The 21,376-nt window shown below is 35.7% G+C and overlaps 1 protein-coding gene across 1 annotated transcript in view; it reads right to left on the minus strand.

Moving 5' to 3' along the window:
* The window catches only part of LOC150105953 (ankyrin repeat and BTB/POZ domain-containing protein 2), a 228,455-nt gene that overhangs the window by 102,289 nt on the left and 104,790 nt on the right, over positions 1-21,376 (minus strand). The window contains exon 9 of the mRNA XM_090394597.1: positions 10,091-10,184. Within this exon, the coding sequence (XP_090250723.1) occupies positions 10,091-10,184 (94 nt within the window). The remainder of the gene's footprint in view (positions 1-10,090; positions 10,185-21,376) is intronic.

Here is a 21,376-nt window from a genome sequence, read left to right on the forward strand (position 1 = left end):
TTTCAAAAGTTTTGCACATTGAACACAGCCAGTAGGATAGTATAATAATGTCCACTTTCACATCGGTTGTAAGCCAGACTGAGTAAAAACAGTATGTGCAGAAACATTAAAACAGAAACATTTTCTGTTTCTAGTATTCTTGTTCACAAAATAAGACTTCAAAATGAAGAAAGAATCCTATTCTATTTGGGTTGGATATCACACATACTGCATGACAGTATGAGGCCACATCTTTCACACATGAAGTATTTGTTTTTATGGAACTATATGGATGGAAAATGTTTCTTTACCTCTTGTACAGTCTTGATATAAGACCTACAGACTTCAATCTGTTCCATAAGTTCAAAGAATCACTCTGTGGAAAACACTACACCACCATTGATGAGGTTTCTGTTGAAGTGACCCAACTTATCAAAACTATCAGCAAAAACAGGTTTGCAAACAGGAATACAACACTTACCCAATGGGCAGCAATGATAAGGCAGATCATATTAAGGCCTATAAATGTATTTTGTTAGATAAAATGTTTTTTCACAACATGTGCAGAACTTTTGAAAAAACTTTTGTAATTAAAACTAGAAATAGTTCTACTTTTTTAGATAATAACAAGATAATAAAGCACAAGCATTACAAATGAAAAACAATGTCTGCAGTTAAAGTTTACAGTAAGATATAAAAGGCATTGCATATTTTATTTTATACAGCAATGCACACAGGTGCAATTACTTTATATAAATGTGATTGCATAAGTGTGCAAGGATATGCTGATACATACACACACATTCTAAAATGCAAAAACAGCTCAATAAGTTTATGCATGTTTATGTGGAATTTGATAAAAAGAAAGGTCATTAATTTAAACAACGATTATCATCAGACTACGTTTTTTCCCTATCTTCAGCAATTCACAATATTAGCATACTGAAGAAGTTTTCATGGGTGGAGTTGAGAAAAAAATTTTAAAGAAATCTGCAAAATAAAAAAAAACAGCATATAATATGTTAAAATTATTATATTATAAATTATATTTTAAATTTTAAATACTGATTAGGCTACCACTATTGCTGTATGCCAGAGATCAAATTCATATTAAGGTTAATATGAATTTGATCTCTGGGCCTGTAAAACAGAATGTAGCTTTGATGTAGGTTTTTTTTTTTTTTTCATGAGAGATCAGGCCAGTATGGTAATAGTTCACCAAATTAGTGATATTTTGGCATACTGTTGGAATTATAAGGTAACGTGTTTCTCTCTCTCTCTCTTGAGTGCGTACACACACACACACACACACACACACACACACACACACACACACACACACACACACACACACACACACACACTGTAACTTGTTTCTCTGTGTATATATGTATGTGTGTGTGTGTGTGTGTGTGTGTGTATACTCAAGATGACCTTAATATTATTATTAACAGAGACCTCCAGGGAGTCATGGACACATTGAGAGAAGTCACATGTTACATGCACCAGCAATTATACTTGTTCTTGGATTCATTTGCACTGCTTTCACACACACACAACATCCAATGGCAATCCATTTTAATCACACACCACTCTATGAGAGAAAAATCTAGATCTCACCCCCTTCTTGGCAACATTCATCCTCAGCTTTTGAAGATGCCCTCTTGTCCTTTCTCCACCCTCCATAAAATGAAAAATTTCATCAACTGAAATCCTGTATGACCTTTTCAGAAGTTTGTAAGTCTCAATCATGTCACCCCCCCCCTTTTTTTCTCCTGTTTGATAGTGTCTGCAGTCTACAAATCCTCAATCTGTGTTCATAATCAGTATTTCACAATCCTGATATAATTTTTAATACTCTTCTTTGCACTCTCACTCTCTCTCCGCTTATCAGAAGCACAACAGAAACCAGGAGGACTAGACCTGCACACAATAGTCCAAGTGAGATCTTATTAAGGCATTGTAAAGAGCCAAATTAACATCCTTATCTTTACATGTCAAATTCTGCTTCAGCATTGCAATTATCTTTTGAGTTGTATTTGCAATCTTTACTATATGGCCCCTGAAGTTCAACTTCCTGTCTACTAACACTCCAAGATCTCTAGCCTGATCAGTTTCTTCTAGCATAATCCCACCAATATAATACGACACTGGATATCTAATCACACCAAAGTGCATGACTTTAAATTTACTGGCATTGAACTGATATCCATTATCTCATGCCCACAATTCCAACCTATTCAAATCATTGTGCAAGTACTGCATATCAGCAGCATTCCTGATTACCCTACCTATCTTTGCATCATCAGCAAATAGCTGTATGTTGCCTGTCAAATTCTTCCTAATGTCATTAACATACAGATTGAATAACAGTGGACTCAGTACTGATTATTGTACTGAGTTACCACTGGTTACCTTAAATCTTGCTGACTCACATCCCCCCATATACCAGTTTTTGATGTCCGTCATCAGTCATCCTTTTATCCATGCTAATATTTTATAATCCAATCCCATATTCTTCAATTTATGCAACAGTCTTCCATACTGTATTCTGTCAAAAGCCTTAGCAAAATCCAAAAGTATCATGGTGTATCCATTCCCCTTGTCTAGCTCAATAGTAACATTATTATAGAATGTGAGCAAGCTGCTAAAACATGACTTTTCCCTTAGTAAACCCATGTTGTTCATTGCAAAGTAGAGATTCTCTGTCAATCTATTTCTGAATGTGAGCCTTGACCAACTTTTCCAAAATCATCCCCACCACTCCTGAGATAATGATTGGTCAATAGTTGGATACATCAGTCTTTGCATCACCCTTGTGCAATGGGATTACCATGCATTCTTTCCATTCCTGCAGAATCTTCTCTGTTCTGAGACTCAAATTATATAACCCGATCAAACGACTAATCTGTTCACCTGAACACTGTTTTAGCATCCATGCTGATATCCCATCAGTCTCTATTACTGAAGTAGCAGTGAGCTCACTGTTGCATACACCAGGTTGATAGCTTTTAGCAAAATAAACACTCATTAGCTGAACAACCTCTTCTGCACCTGTCACTCTCACACCATCTGCATTCAGTAGAGTTATTCTTTCATATTCATTCTTTCTTTTACTTGCAGCATATTGATAGAATTCTTTGGGGTTATCTTTAGCTTGCAGAGCCAGTTTCTTTTCATACTCAGACTTAGTTTTCCATACAGCAGTTACGACTCTTCTGGCCTGCTACTTATAATTTTTATAATGGATATCATTGCATAAAGATGATACCCATAATAATAATAATAATAATAATAATAAGGTTCCATGTACATATCATCTTTATGCACATGGTATTCCTTCCACTTCATCATTTTCTTATGAATCTCTTGCTTATGTGCAAGCAGAAATGTTGGGAAATTAAAGTAAGTAATCTTAATATGGTAGAAGTCTCCATAATTTTACCAAAATGAATGCTGACCACTATGTATTTTATCATAACATGAGATTATGATAAAATAAATTATCATATGCAATGTTATACTTTGCTACTGAATGTTATTTTCATGAAAAAAATAATTTTGTACAGTTAATGATTATTAAACTACATTCGTAATGATTTTACTTAACAGAAATGTAATTGTAATTCATTACATTTCTGTAATGAATTACAATTACTAACATTGAACAAAAAAATAATAATAATAAATTAATTAAAATAGCTGTTCTGAAGTGCAGGTGAGACTTTGCAAAAATTCCAGTTCTGTTTCCACTATCAAAAAGAATTTATAAGTTAATAACCAAATTTAGTAAACTAAAATGTAATGAGAAAGTTAAACATGCAAATTTCCAATTTATTTTAAGTGAATATATGGTATTGTAATAAGAACTAAAAGTTTTGATTTCATTCTAAAACCAATATTTCAGGCTTCTTTCAATGACAGTTTCCCATAGATGCTAAAAGAAAAACAGCAAGATAAACTGTTTCCTTAATGATACTAGTATGAAACTAATTGAAGTGCTTGAGTCCTTTAAAATATATAAATATTTATATGGGGTGCTTAAGGGTCAAAGCTGTATAACTGAGAGGAGACCTCCACACAGCCTTTAAAGGAATGCGGAGAACCGACCAGGGCTTCTGACCTAATGTCCAATCCTCACCTTCTCGTGGTGCACCCTGTTGGGTATCTACTTTGATACTGAACGAATGAGGATGGGCTGGCAATTTGGGATTTAGCCGACCAAATTGTATTCTTATTGGTTAAACCAAAATAAAAAATGATGGTACAACATGAGAAAATGTCATGCCGGCTGGGGCATCGCCCGGTTAAACAAGGCCCCGTTGTTTTCGCCAGGGAACCAGGGCGAACAGCGAAAAGTCAGCTACTGGAAGAAATCTGAAAACAAACCCCAACTCAACATCACCAGAGTTAAAGATCGGTACTATCAACGTAAGAAGCCTGAATGGCAAAGAAATGGAGCTAGCTGAGGAATTAGATAAGTACCAAATCGACATAATAGGGGTGACTGAAACAAAAAAGACCAAAACTGGTGAGATCTTTCTGAGCAATAAATACAAAATGTTATATTCAGGCAATGACAATCAAGGAAAAGAAGGAGTAGCCATAGTATTCAACACAAAATATGAGGCTAATCTTCTTGAATGGCAGTCAGTCTCAAGTAGAGTAATGTGGGCAAATATCAGAATGGGGAACTGGACAATGAGACTTATTTGTGCCTATAGTCCCACAGAAGGTTTCTACTAAGGTAGAAGTGGAGGAATTTTTTGACGCTTTAGAAAAAGCAACTGACACAATGAAAAAGGAAAAGTTGGTCCATGTTGGGGATCTAAACAGCAGAGTAGGAAACGATTGTGAGACATATAAAAATATTTTGGGAAAATTTGGAGAAAAGAGCAAAGCTAATAATAATGGCAAATATCTGTTGGATTTCTGCTCAGGACATGGACTGGTTATTACTAACACCATGTTCCAACATAAAAATGTGCACAAATTCACATGGAGAGAAGAGGCTAGGAATAAGAAAAGTCTCATTGACTGTGTTATTGTTGATAGCGATGTTTTCTCCCTGGTGCAGGACACCAGAGTGTACAGAGGATTTGAAATTGGAAGCGATAACTATTTAGTCTTGAGCAGGATAAAATTGAATTTCATATTGAAAAGAATAACATGTAAGAAAGTTTTAAAGCGAATAAAAGTTGAGCAGCTCTCAGATGTGAACTGTAGACTAAAATACAGAAAGATTATTGAAAAGAAAATGAAAGAGTTTGAGAACAGGAATCAAACCTTGGAGATTCAGTGGCAAACTCTGAAGAAAACATTGATTGATTCTGCCAGAGAGGCATGTGGTGAGGTTGTGTGCAAGAATAAAAAAATCAGAACTCCCTGGTGGACACAGGAAGTTAAAGAGGCAGTTAAGTAAAAGAAGAAAGCATATCAAAAGTTCCTGGCAAATAAGTCAGCTTTTACTCTTACAGAATACAGAGACAAATGTAAGAAAGCTAAACAGTGTGTAAAACTAGCTAAACAAAAGTCATGGGAGGACTTTGACAAGAATATAGAAAATAAATATCAAGAAGGTGGCAAAATATTCTGGAGATTGTTGAAGAAGCTTAGGAATGGAGGAAAGAGTGCTGTAAAAGGAGTTAGAGATGATAAAGGTGACATGAAAACAGGAGAAAAAGATATCCTTGAAGTATGGAGTAATTACTTTGAAAAACTGCTAAATGAAACAAGCAGTGATGACAGCACAGTGATAAACAACACTGACCAGGCATGCAGTCAGGAATACATATCCATACTTGAAGTAGAAAAAGCCATCAAAGGCTTGAAATGTGGAAAGGCAGCAGGAGTAGATGATATTTGACCAGAAATGCTGAAGTATGGTGGTATAAAAGTCTTACAGTGGCTGCACTGCATAGTTCAGAAAGCCTGGACTGAGGGACGAATTCCCGATGATTGGAGTAGAGCTCTCATAGTACCCATATATAAAAAGGGAAATAAAACTGAATGTGAGAATTACAGAGGTATTTCCTTACTGAGTGTTCCTGGCAAGATCTATGTAAGTATACTTGAGAAACGGTTGAGAAGAATTGTGGAAGAAAAGCTTGGTGAAGAACAAGCCGGATGCAGGCCAAATAGAGGCTGTCAGGATCAGATCTTCACTTTACGACAAATAGTCGAGAAAGCATGGGAATATAACAAAGATCTGTATTTAAGTTTTGTCGATTTGGAAACGGCATATGACAAAGTGCCAAGAGAAAAGCTATTCAATACGCTGCAGTTATATGGTGTCAATGGGGCATTATATCAAGCAATACTTAGTCTTTATTTGAGTTGTAAGTCAGCAGTTAGAATTGAAGGAAGTACAGGAAGATGGTTTAATGTTAAATCTGGTGTGAGACAAGGATATACATTATCCCCTCTGTTATTTATTATCTATATGGATCACATTATGAAGGAAAGTGGTATTAAACCTGATATCAAAATTGGAGATGTTAATGTCAGCTCTTTGCTTTATGCGGATGATGTTATACTTCTAAATAAATCCGCTACAAGTCTGCAAGATTCTCTGACTAAATTGAATAGCTGTTGTAATAGATATGGTATGAAGGTCAGCAATAAAAAGACAAAGACAATGAAAATAGGCAGAATCATTGAAAATGTCAACTGTGTTGTGAATGGAGAACCTGTGGAACAAGTAAAACATTTCAGTTACTTAGGCACGATTTTTACTGAAGATGGTAAATTAAATATAGAAATAGACAACAGAATCAGCAAAGCTGGTATGGTGGGAAGTCAATTGAATAAATTCATATGGAATAAGAGAGAAATTAGTCGGAACACTAAATTAGCTGTATACAAGACAGTGTTCAAACCAGTTTTAACTTATGGATCTGAGAGCTGGGTCAGAAGTAAAACACTTGACCAAAGACTAGAGACCGCAGATATGAGAGTCCTGAGAAAGATTAGAGGCGTGAACAGATGGCATCAATGGCAATATCATATTAAAAATGAGGATATTAGGAAAGAACTTGACATTGTCAGCATCCAGGAATGCATTAGCAGAACTAATCTCAGGTGGTATGGTCATTTAAACAGAATGGGCGAAGAAAGAGTAGCAAAACAAGTGTTCTCTGCCAGGTTGGCAGCAAAAAACGACCCAGAGGAAGACCAAGATATAGGTGGATTGATACGGTACAAAGTGCCTTAGATGATAGAAATATAAGATCTGATAATGTTGGAGTCTTGACAAGTAACAGACTGATTTGGAGGAAAATTGTAGATAGGAAGTTAGTAATGATGTAAATTTTTCATGTAGAACTGTCATATCCTGTACAACCCTTGAGGGTACATAGGCAGGAATTTGATAATGATGATGATGATGATGAAATATTTATATGTAAATAATTAAAAATATTTCCACACAATTATCTTAGGATGCATATTTCACTACAATTTCAATAAACTTAATAAGCTAAATATTCACTACATTAAACTGACATCCCCATTCGTTTATTCACTTTTCCAGACTATTCAAATCCTCTTAAAGAGCCAAAACAGCAGCACTATTACTAATAACCCTCCCAAGCTTCGCATCATCTGCAAATAACAGAATATCTCCCTATAGTCCTGTGATAATATCATTGACATAAAATTTGAACAGTATTGAGTCATGTGGAACTCCACTTATAACTTTCCCACTCCCTGATACTGCTTCCCAATATATAACTCTGATGTCTATCAGAAAACTAGTTACTAATCCAATCCATTAACCTGATATTAAAACCCATATGTTATGACTTACAGACCAACTTGTCATGTACCACCCTGTTAAATGCCTTTGCAAATGACAATGTATGCTGTTTTTTTTTTTTTTTTTAAATAATGATCCCACACATGAAAGGTCACATGGGAAAAACAGTATGAGGGAAAATGTTCCAAAGAACAGAATTAGAAAGAAGATGATGATAAGTTTATTTGGTATGATTGGAGTTGGATGTATGGGTGTTGGCCAGTGGCTGCTCTAGTTCTTATGTAATTAGAAGAAAGTGGTGGAAGAATGGTAGTGGTCAATTCAGAGGAGCAGCCCATGAACGTATCTATACCTATATGCAGGTAGTGTAGTGTAAATAACTTCAAAGCTCATTATGATAGACATGTTGCTAGTTGAGTGAGCCTCCCATGATGGGTATATTGACTCCATTACCAAAATAATAATAATAAAGTACCTATGTTATTCTGTTGTAAATGGTAACCAGATTGCTAAAACAAGAGCATCTCTTAACAAATCTATGCTGGCCAGCATAAATAATATTGTCCTTATCTGCTTAATTCTGTATATGAGTTCTTACCAATTTCCCCACAATCTTAATAACTACAGAAGAAATGCAAATAGTTTAATACCTAAATTCTACCATCACCTTTATGCAATGGCACTGTCTTACTCTCCTTTCACTCTCCATCCCAAGAATTTCATTAAACAGTTACGTTAATGGCACAGTCAGTTCCACAGTATCTTTCCTTAAAACCTGTTTGACCAGAAATGCTCAAATATGGAGGTATAAAAGTTTTCCTGTGGCCGCACTACATAATTCAGAAGGCATGGGCAGGAGGTAGAATTCCAGATAATTGGTAGCTCTCTCTCTCTCTCTCATAGTACCCATCTATAAAAAGGAAAATAAAACTCAATGTGAGAATTACAGAGGAATTTCCCTACTGAGTGTTCCAAGTAAGATTTATACAAGAATACTTCAGAAAAGACTAAGAGAAATTGTGGATGAGAGATTTAGAAAAGAACAAGCTAGATTCAAGCCAAATGGAGGTTGTCAGGATCAGATTTTCATTAAGACAAATAGTTGAAAAAGCATGGAAATATAACAAGGATCTGTATGTAAGTTTTGTAGATCTAGAAAAGGCATATGACGAGGCACCAAGAGAAAAGTTGTTTGAAACACTACAATTATATGGTGTAAATAGGACACTACATCAAGCAATACATAGTCTCTATTTGAGTTGTAAGTCAGCAGTTAGAAATGAAGAAAATATAGGAAGATTGGTCTGAATGTGCACATTATCTCCACTGTTATTCATCAGATATATGGATCACATTATGAAGGAAAATAACATTAGGTCTGATCAAATCTGGAGATATTTAACTCAGTTCTTTTGTTTATGCATGCTGTTATGCTGTTAAATGAATCTAGTCTGTAAGAAGGATTCCTTAACTAAATTGAATAATTGCTGTAATAAATTTGGTCTGAAAACAGCAATAAAAAGACTATGAGAATAGTCAGGAACATTGAAAATATCAAATGCATCCTGAATGGAGAACCTGAAACATTTCATCTATTTAGGCATAATTTTTAGTGAAGATGACAAATTAAATATGGAAATAGATAAGTGAATTAGCATTTATACTGAATAAATTTATATGGAATAAGAGAAAAATTAGCCCGAACACTAAACTAGCTATATACAGCGCAAAACAGTGTTGAAACCAATTTTAACTTATGGATCTGAGAGCTGGGTTAGAAAATAAAACATTTGATCAAAGACTGGAGATGACAGCTATGAGAATTCTGAAAAAAAAAAGATTAGGAAAGTGAACAGATGTCATCAGTAGCAGAACCATATTAAAAATGAGGATATTAGGAAGGAAGATATCAGGAGTTTATGTCTGAGGCTCATTTATGGTATGGTCATTTAAACAAAATAGGAAAGGAAAGGTTAGTAAAATATATATTTATTACCAGGATGTAGGAAAAAGACAGACAGGAAGACCAAGATCTAGGTGGATTGATACACAAAGAAGTACCCTAGAAGACTAAAGATCTGATGATATATTAGAATGTCCTGACAGATAAGAAATTTATTTGGAGGAAAACCACGTTATGAAGTAAGTCATTAGGTAAACTATTCATGTAGCACTATCATAATATTGTATACATCACCTGAGGGTACATACCAGGAATTTGATGATGGTGATGATGATAAAAGTGCAAAATACTTGTCGAATTTTGGGAATGAAATCTGATCTGGCTGAAATATGAAACATAGATTTGTTTTGTAACAAATACTGTTGAAATAATCACATAATTAATGCACTTACCTGAAGCTGCTGCTAATTGCAGAGGTGTTTCTGTAATTTTATCTTCACTCAGCCTTGCTCCTCCCTCTACATTTGCACCTTTCTCCAAAAGAAGCTGAAAAAAAAAAAAAAAAAATAGAAATGCATGTAATGTATCAGAAAATTAAGGTATATATTTTTAATAATAAATTTATCGAATGATATAATCACGTAATCACAAGAAAGATATTTATTTAACCAAATATTTCGGTCTGGAAATAGCAGACCATCGTCGGTGGTATTACAAGAACAGTTTAAAAAATATACAAGCTAGAATACTAACAATAGATCGTTGAAATTAGAACATGCCGCGTGATGTTATATCACTAAGTATGAAACGAAATATTTTGAAGTAGAAACATGATTGAATTTGCTATTAAAAAAAAAAAAAAAAAAAAAAAAAAAAAAAATTAATGAGTAATCTTGATTAGGCTTTCCCAGATTTTTGATATAGATATGCAGTCATTACGATTCAGGTTGGGATGATGGAGCAAGGCCTCCACGCTTTCCTTGAACAAACGTTCGAACCTATAACGGGATCTATGTAAGAGGCGCGTTTTGGACCAAAGGATGCTGTGGTCAGTTTCAATCCCGTGTTGAGCCAAACCAGACTTTTCAGGTTTATTGTGAAGAATGGATGATTGATGTTCTTGGATTCTTTTTTCAAGAGAACGTCCAGTCTGTCCAAAGTAAGAGAGATCACAGTTGCAAGGAATTTGATAAACTCCAGGAAGAGATAAAGTTGAGCGTTTGTCTTTAGGAGAAGGAAAATGAGAAGACAATTTGTTAATAGGAGAATACGTAGCTGTTAAATCATATTTCTTCAAAATTCTTGCGATAGGTTCTGAAATACCGGAGATATAAGGAATAGGTACTCGACGTATTGAATCCTGTTTTATGACAGGAATTATAAAATGTCTCATCAAAAGAGCCAAAACTAATTGTTCTACCTTTGATTATCTACAGAAAGAACTTTCTACTATCCAGCAACACATGAAACTCAATGGCTTTTCTGAAAAAAGTATTCAACGTCTTCTTACATCTTATAATCCTCCACAAAACAACAAAGATTCAATACGTCGAGTACCTATTCCTTATATCTCCGGTATTTCAGAACCTATCGCAAGAATTTTGAAGAAATATGATTTAACAGCTACGTATTCTCCTATTAACAAATTGTCTTCTCATTTTCCTTCTCCTAAAGACAAACGCTCAACTTTATCTCTTCCTGGAGTTTATCAAATTCCTTGCAACTGTGATCTCTCTTACTTTGGACAGACTGGACGTTCTCTTGAAAAAAGAATCCAAGAACATCAATCATCCATTCTTCACAATAAACCTGAAAAGTCTGGTTTGGCTCAACACGGGATTGAAACTGACCACAGCATCCTTTGGTCCAAAACGCGCCTCTTACATAGATCCCGTTATAGGTTCGAACGTTTGTTCAAGGAAAGCGTGGAGGCCTTGCTCCATCATCCCAACCTGAATCGTAATGACTGCATATCTATATCAAAAATCTGGGAAAGCCTAATCAAGATTACTCATTAATTTTTTTTTTTTTTTTTTTTTTTTTTTTTTTTTTTTTTTTTAATAGCAAATTCAATCATGTTTCTACTTCAAAATATTTCGTTTCATACTTAGTGATATAACATCACGCGGCATGTTCTAATTTCAACGATCTATTGTTAGTATTCTAGCTTGTATATTTTTTAAACTGTTCTTGTAATACCACCGACGATGGTCTGCTATTTCCAGACCGAAATATTTGGTTAAATAAATATCTTTCTTGTGATTACGTGATTATATCATTCAGTCTTATGTCGCAAGTATCCTTAAAACAACTAATAAATTTATCATTATGCAAAAAGGTTTCTAATGATTCCTACCCCCCCACTTCCTTATGTAGGACACTGCAGATAGAACAATAAGTGATTACAAATAATTTATAGATAATATTTATTTATAGTTTTATCTCTGGCTTTGATAAACTATACTGAGTTCTTAAATACAATATCTAAATATGTGATCCCTTTTAAGAATATAAGGGATTTAGATGACTTTTTTTTTTTTTATGTATACTTTAAGACTAGACATTATCACCTGTTTCATGAAAATATTACACTCCAAGAAGCAGGGTGGTCTTATACCACTCTGTTTACTGGAATGAAATTCATTTATCACCTGAAGATTTTCACACACACATCCATGTAACATTGAAATTTGAACCTGTAGTGTGTCGATTGGAGGGAAAATATTCTATCCATTCAGCTAACTTAGGACATTTCCAAGAATAATCCAAAGGTAATCAAATACCTCCAGCCAATGAATTTCTTGCAATTAGTTCAAAGATTCCAGCAACGTAAGTGATAGGAGCTCTATGTACATGGTTATAATTCTTCCTATAAGAGACTTGTAAGTCTATATTTTGCAATGAATTTTCTTTAGTTTGAATGCATTCTTTTGCATGATTCCTTGAATAGTGTCCAGTTCTAGTTTTAAGACGAGAGGGGTTATAGCAGACAATATGTGCTCCAATCAGAAATATTTTAATTATGCCAATTTTCTGAGAAGGATGATGAGCTGAGTCATGTATGTATGTATAATAAATTTAGTTTAATCCTTTATCCAAGTGTGAGCAAACAAAGTTTGCGCCTGAAAATATCTTCAGGACTGGGGTAATGTGGTACACCACCAGGGCACTCCTTGCAAAGGTGGAGCAAGCTACCAACACTCCTATCTCAGTATCTCCCATAATGCAAAATACATTTCCTTGCGGATATGTCTAATGTTATGCATTAAGGGAAGGGCCACAACCCAGACTAGTTTTGACCTTTATTGAGGTCTCTTCAGTGGGAGCCAGGCCCAAGTGGAGATACCAGGCAGAAGCATTAGCAGGTCATCTCTACCTATAGGAGTTGCCAAATGGTGTGCCACCCTTTTTTAATAAATTACTCTAAATTTAGAGAAAGATGTTGAAAGTTTATTCTTCACTTGGTTAGAGTATAATAAATTTAGTTTAATCCTTTATCCAAGTGTGAGCAAACAAAGTTTGCGCCTGAAAATATCTTCAGGACTGGGGTAAGGTGGTACAACACCACCACTTTCAACATGTATGTATGTATTAGCCAGTGAAGGTAGGTTCATGATATTTTTACTGAAGTTGTCAGCACGCCAGATGAATTACAAGGATATCTATCATTATAATTCATCCTATTCTTAATCCCTAATGCCAACTTGGCTGGCCATATGGATAGTGCTTCCACTCTCATTTAACAGGCCATGGATGCAAATCCTACTGTAGGCATAAATGTTTGGGAATATCTTAGGGTGACAGATAAATTTCATTACCCTTTGTAAGGCCTATGTTAAGTGGATGCCTGAAATGATTTTTAATAGTTCCATGTTTTGTCTCTAGAGCATGGTATCTAGATTATATAACTCTCAGCTCACCCACAGTAATATGTATAATAGATGTGATAGGTATATCGACTGAAGTATAATTAAAAACACCTATAGCAAAAAACTTTCATGGGGGCACTATGTTGCTTTCCTTCCACTCCTGTGTAACCCTACCAATTGATGGACTCAATTGAAAAGAGCCCAAGTCAAGGGCACAAATGAATCTTTTTGCACATTTCCTAAAAATATATAGTGATATATCATTTAAAATCACCATTCTCCCCAGCATTATTATCATCATCTAGCCTACTTAACATCTTATATATCTTTGGTTCCTTCACTTTTCTGTAACATTTATCCTAGTTACTTGCTCTGCAGCTTCTTCTTCTTATTATTTTTTTCTTTTTTGTGACATCCACGCATGAACAGTTTTAACCTACAATATATTAGCTGCATGGGTGGGGTAAGGATTTTTTTATTTTTATGAATTTTATTTTATTTTATTTTACATAATCTGTAAATACTGTTCTAGAGACCAATGTAATCTGTAGATACTGAACCCCTATATACAACTTTCTGATAACTATCTGACAGCCAGTCACTGATCACATCTGTTTGAATTTATTTAACACCTTGTCATGTGGCAGTCTGTCAAAAGTTTTTACAAAATCGAAGTACAACTGTATATGCATCTCTCCTGTTTAATAAGCAGTGATATTACTGTTAACATTAAATCACACAATAATACATTTATCATTATAATTCCTGATGCATACCCTCATAGATTATACGATATTATGAAACTACTACAATATTTATAATCTATAGGGACTGAATTATTAAGAAAAATTTTATTAACCCCAATATTCAAATAAAGAATATCAACTTTAGATCTTTACTTTATACATACGAAGTTATCCTCTAAAATAAATCTACTCCCAAGTTTCGCTGAGGGGATCAAGAGTTAGAAAGTTAGAAAGATTTAATGATAGAGAGAATGTGTCGCGAGATTTGGAAGTTGAATTGGATTGGATGAGGCAAGAAATGAAATGGATGTGGAATGAAATTAAGAAAATTCAGGTCAAAACTATTAAAATAAATCATGATGGCATGAAAGAGTTAACGAAAGATGAGCGAGTGGTGTTGTATGGTGACTCCATTATTAAAGGTGTGCTAGAGGATAGAATGCACAAGGTATGTTTTCCAGGCGGTAAAATGAGTAGAGTGATTGAGGCATTAGATATGAGGGGGGAGCAAGCAAAAGAGTTAATAGTATTAATTGGTACAAATGATTTGAGAGAGGACAAAGAGCTTGTCAAAATGGATATCAGGAGGCTGCTTGGAAGGATAAAAGAGAATAGTGTGACAGGAAGGGTAGTCAGTGTGTGTTGCCTAGGTATGACTGTGGTGAAATGAGAAAGAGAGCAAGGATTATGAATGATATGCTGGCTGAAATGTGCGAGGAGATGGGAATACAGTTTGTTAATGTGTGGAATGAGTTTGAGGGACGAAGTGAGCTGTATGGGAGCGATGGACTGCATTTGAGTGGTTATGGTGTGAGTCACTTGGAGAGAGTGGTGCTGGAAGGTAGAGAAGTGAATAGAGAGAATGAATCAGATCAAGAGGGGAGTGATGTGGAAAAGCAGGAGAGTAAGACAGGAGAGATTAAAGAAGTGGTTGTGAATGGGAAGTGAGTGGTATGAGTATAGAAAATGAGAGAATGGGCGTGCAAGAGAAGCAGAGAAATGGGGAGGCTCAGGGTGGACAGGGGTACACAGCATGAGAAAGGTGGACGCTCCAAGAGGAGGGGAGAGCATGTGTAGGCAGGAAAGGAATGGGATCACCAGGGATCAAGAGGAAACATTTGGAGTTAAAAAGGGTTCTCAAATGAAGAAGCAGAAAGGGAATTGGCCCCTGACGAATATGGAGAGATCACATCGAGTGAGTGGTATCAGTGGAACTAGCTGTAGATCCAGAAATGAGCTGTTGTGTTTGTATACCAATGCTAGAAGTATAAGAAACAAGGCAGATGAAATGGTTGCACTAATTGCATCTGTTCACCCAAAGATTGTCAGAATAAGTGAGACATGGTTGGAAGAGAATGACATCCTGATAGGAATAGAGATGGAAGGGTATGATGTGTTTCGTGAGGATAGAAGGGGTAAAAAGGGAGGGGGAATGCTATTGATGATAGAGAAAGAGTTATGTCCATATAAAGTAGAGATGCAAGAGGGAAATAGTGCCAGTGGTTTTGAGGCAGTATGGTGTGAGATAGAGGTGAATGGAATCAAATACTTGGTGGGATGTTGTTATAGACCAGGTAATGTGGATGGTGGTGATAGTGAAATGTATAGTTAAATTAGCCAAGCAAATAAGAAAAGGGTGATCATTATGGGTGATTTTAATTATGGCAATATAGACTGGAATGATGAAATAGCAACTGGAAGTAAAGAAAATGAGTTTCTTGAGTTTTTGAGGGATAACTACCTCAGACAGTATGTAATAGAGGACACACAAGGATTAAGGGTCTTGGATTTGGTCATCTCATCAGAGGATGTAATTATAAATGAGGTGTCAAATCATCCCCCAATTGGTGAGAGTGACCATGAGGTGATTACCTGGGTGGTTGCCAGCAGTGCGAGGACCTCTGTGAGAAAAGGGTATGTGTGGAACTACAAGGGGGGGGGGGATTATGAAGAGCTCAGGAGAGAGCTTGCAGGTGTAGCATGGAATGAGGAGTTAGCTGGAAAAGAGATCAATGCAGCTTGGGGAATTTTCAAAAACTATCTAGCAGATGCAATGTGTGAATGTATTCCAAGGGTGAGAAGGTTAAATAAGGTAGGGGTGAGATGGATGAATAAAGAGATTAAGCATGCGATACAGAGATAAAGGGCATTGTGGAGGCAGCATAAGAGAAGTGGAAATAACCAATTCCATGAGGTCTACAAAGACCAAGCAAGGAGGGTGACTTGGTTGGTGAGAGTAGCTACAGAGAGCTATGAACAGCAGTTAGCTAATGAAGCCAAAAAGAATCCTAGGGAGTTCTTTCGATATGTAGCCAGCAAAAGAAAGAATGATTATGGAAGGATGATATTGATTGGAGAAAATGGCATAAAGACAGCTGAAGCAGAATGTGTGGTGGAGATACTTAATGAGTAGTTCATAAAGATCTTTCAATTTTGTGAATGTGACTTCATGGAGAGATTGAGAGCAGTTGTTGATGGGGAGGAGACTCTGACTGTAAGTGAGCAAGAGGTGTTTGGGAAGTTGAGTAAACTAGATGTAAATAAGGCTGTGGGACTTGATAATATATCACTGCGTATTCTGAAGGAATGTGCCAGGGAATTGACACCTGCCTTGACATATTTTTTTAATATGAGTCTTGCAGTTGGTCAAGTTCCTAAGGAGTGGAAGGAGGGCAAGATTGTGCTACTTCATAAAGGAGGTGATCGAACTCAAGCATCAAACTATAGGCCTATCTCTGTGTCAGGTGTTGTGGTTAAGTTGTTGGAGAAGCTTGTGAGAACTAGGATCCAGAGTTGGGTAGACAACAATGGTATAATCTTTGATGGACAGCATGAATTTGCTAAAGGGAAGTCATGTTTTAGTAATCTACTTACTTATTACAATAAAGTGACTGCTTCCTTGGACAGAGGAGAAGGATACACAGTAATGGTATGAAAATCAGTAAATAAAATAGCAAGAAAAATAAAATTTCAGCTGTAACCTAAAAATTGAAATAAATGCATGATAAAATAATGATAATGTCAGAGTTGGAAGCTAGTTAAATAAAGTTATTATTATTATCATCATCATTATCAGACCTCCATGGAGTCAACAGACTCATCATGGGAGATCCCACTGTCACACATAGCTCATTATTCAGTGCCTTAAATGCATCCACTGCATGCTCACCACATTCTTAGGCAACATTCCAATTACCTGCCACTCTCCATTGCAAAAAAACCTAATCCTCATCCCCCTTCCCCCACTCATATCCTTCCATAAAGATCAGAATTTAATTTAAAACCTTGACATGATCATCTGCTCTACGATTAATTGAGATAGCTTATAATTTTTAATTATGTAATTAATAACTGGTTATATTCTTGGGCTGAGTATTATGTTCAAATAGTAAGGTCATTACCCTCATATTATTATACATTGTAAAATCTTGTAGTTTGGAGACATTTAAATTCAGTCACTGATAGTGCATCATTCCTGTTATTCATCACTATGTAATTATTATTAATTGTTGTTGTTAATGGGTATCTCCATGAATCCAAAGACTCATTGCAGGAGGCCCAAACAGAATCCAAACAGCCCTGTTCACCACCTTTTCCAGGGATAACCCTTCCTTTTGCTTTCCTCCACACCTCATGCCATGTATTGAAAAATTTTTTTTGCATCATTTTTTTTGCAACTTGTTGTCTACTATCATTCACAGATCCTAAGCATCATCATCATTAGCAAATTTCTTGTGGCATAGTCCTTTCAATGTAATGCTCAGCTTTTAATCTTCTTCGTCTAAAATGTATAACCTTATATGTAGCAACATTGAACATTATTCTTTTCATACAATGTTAGTCTACTCAAATTCTCCTGTAGCATCTCTACATTGGCTTCATTTACTATTGTTCTCCAATGTTGAAAGTTTATTTTTCACTAGGTTAGACAATGATAAATTTAGTTTAATTTTTTATCCCAGTGAGAGCAAACAAAGTTTGCACATGAAAATATCTTCAGGACTGAATATAGTATTATATTATCTTACCTGGGTAAGTAATACAACACCAGGCAACTCGTAGCAAAGGTGGAGCAAGCTACCAACACTCCTATCCCAGTATCTCCCAAAATGCAAAACACATCTTGTGGATATGTATACTGTTATGCATTAAGGGATTGGCCACTACCCAGACAAGTTTCGACCTTTATTGAGGTCTCTTCAGTGGGAGCCAAGCCCAGAGTTGGAGATACCAGGCAGAAGCAGTACCAAGGTCATCTTTACATATAGGAGTTGCCAAAAGGTTTGCCACCTTTTTTTATTAAATTATTCTGGATTTAGAGAAAGATGTTGAAAGTTTATTTTTCACTAGGTTAGACTATGATAAATTTAGTTTAATCCTTTATCCCAGTGAGAGCAAACAAAGTTTGCACATGAAAATATCTTCAGGACTGAATATAGTATTGTATTATCTTACCTGGGTAAGTAATACAACACCAGGCAACTCGTAGCAAAGGTGGAGCAAGCTACCAACACTCCTATCCCAGTATCTCCCAAAATGCAAAACACATCACCTTGTGGATATGTATACTGTTATGCATTAAGGGATTGGCCACTACCCAGACTAGTTTCTACCTTTATTGAGGTCTCTTCAGTGGGAGCCAGGTCCAGAGTTGGAAATACCAAGTTTTCAACATCTTTCTCTAAATCCAGAGTAATTTAATAAAAAAAAGGTGGCAAACCTTTTGGCAACTCCTATAGGTAAAGATGACCTTGCTACTGCTTCTGCCTGGTATCTCCAACTCTGGGCCTGGCTCCCACTGAAGAGACCTCAATAAAGGTAGAAACTAGTCTGGGTAGTGGCCAATCCCTTAATGCATAACAGTATACATATCCACAAGGTGATGTGTTTTGCATTTTGGGAGATACTGGGATAGGAGTGTTGGTAGCTTGCTCCACCTTTGCTACGAGTTGCCTGGTGTTGTATTACTTACCCTGGTAAGATAGTACAACACCAGGCAACTTACCCAGGTAAGATAGTGGCCAATCCCTTAATGCATAACAGTATACATATCCACAAGGAGATGTGTTTTGCATTTTGGGAGATACTGGGATAGGGGTGTTGGTATCTTGCTCCACCTTTGCTACGAGTTGCCTGGTGTTGTACTACTTACCCAGGTAAGATAGTACAACACTATATTCAGTCCTGAAGATATTTTCAGGCGCAAACTTTGTTTGCTCTCACTGGGATAAAGGATTAAACTAAATTTATCATATTGTTCTCCAAGTTGAGCATCATCAGCAATCAACCAGATATTTCTCTCCAATCATACCTAATATCATTAACATATAAATTAAGTAGCAGTGGGGCACAGAATCCTGTAGTACTATTATATCCATGTTCCTTGTTTCATATTCATTTGCTCCAGTTTGCATAATAGATTTACATGTGACACATCCTGATAGAAATGGTTTCTTAATGTTCAGCAATATCATGGTATAGCCATTTTCCTTATCTAACTCAACTGTCACTTTATTACAAGGGTTTCCAAAGTTGTGCAATTTTATAAGGAGTATCACACTCCTATCAATCTACTCCTAAATTTAAACCTTATGGCGGCAAAACCATACAAGCAATATATCTTATATTGGATAAGATATATTATATATATCTTATCCAATCTTGTCTTTGCATCAAAGGTGTGCAATATCCCAACTATCTTCAGTTACATACTGTGGTGCAATGATCACTCAGTAATTCAATTATTTTTTCCTCTTCTACTATCCCCATTCTGCCATTTGCATTTTCCTCAAAGTTATCCTCCGTAATCAGTATTCCTTTTACTCTCCACCTAACCAAAAGAATTCCCTATAGTTTTCTTTCAGAATTTGATTTTTACTTCTTTAGCATGCTTCTCACAAGCTTCCTCATTCATTCTACCTTATATTCCATCACATTTTACCTTATATTCCTTATATCCCATCACATTTTATCTTATATTCCTTCCATAACATTCACTTTTTACATAGAGTATACGGAATAATGTTACTCGTCCATTCTATTCCAACCTGATTTATCCTTCTAACTCTAGAAATACAGTCCAATACTGCTCAACCTCAAATACCCCTCGACTATTTTTCATGAACTGCTAATGTTCGTTCCTTTGCAGTTTCTGATACGCTGCTCCAAGTAACTTTTATATGTATGTCATAATTATCTGCTCTCTACAAATACCACTTCATAACTGAGAACTCCACATGCTTGGCTTTTCCCAGCTGAAGACTGCATAAACTTTCAAAAAGAGGCTTCCTTGATTATGTCGAATCTCTGATGCCATCACCAGATTCAACACTCTCAAACCTGTCCCTGCCATCATATGGCTTTAGATATGATGGCAGGGACAGGTATTTAGATATTATCCCTCAGTCAAACTGCACAAATTTCATTTTTCCTTGACCCAGTGAATGTTACCATAGTTAAAATCTCCAATAATAATTATTCATCCACATGCACAGAACTAATGTACTGACACATTTCTTTTGAAATTTCTTTTGCACTCCTTCCTTATAACAGGAATCAACCATGTAGTTTGTCCTCTTGGCTTCTATTTCACACAAGACAGCTTAAAATATATACTGTTTCTCATGACACCGTTTATTGTCTTTCTGCCAAATTTCCACTCTTGTTGAAATTCTGCTTTCATCAGCAATATTCTTTCCTAGTACTGTTCTGTTCTATCTGTTCCCTCAAAATACAGTTACAAGGATATCAAAATACGATATCCTTGTAACTGTATCCTTCTCCATATGCGAAATCTCACTAATAGCTATAATGTTTGCTTAGACTATGGCAACTTTCAATGGGACAAGGAAAGGGAAAATGAAATTTGTGCAGTTTGACTGAGGGATAATTATCTAAAGCTGTATATGATGGCTGGGACAGGTTTCAGACTGGTGAGGGCATCAGAGATTCAACATAATTAAAGAAATCTCTTTTTGAAAGTTCATGCAGTCTTCAGCTGGGAAAAGCCAAGCATATGGAAGTCTCAGTTATGAAGTGGTATGTGTAATTATGATAATTATAAAGACAATTATGAAGAGATAATTATCTCTTCATAATTGCCAGATAATTATGATATAAATAT

The sequence above is a fragment of the Typopeltis vanoorti genome, chromosome 6 (assembly GCF_054136105.1).
Source record: "Typopeltis vanoorti isolate ZY-2024b chromosome 6, IOZ_Tvanoo_1.0, whole genome shotgun sequence".
In the NCBI taxonomy this organism is placed as follows: domain Eukaryota; kingdom Metazoa; phylum Arthropoda; class Arachnida; order Uropygi; family Thelyphonidae; genus Typopeltis; species Typopeltis vanoorti.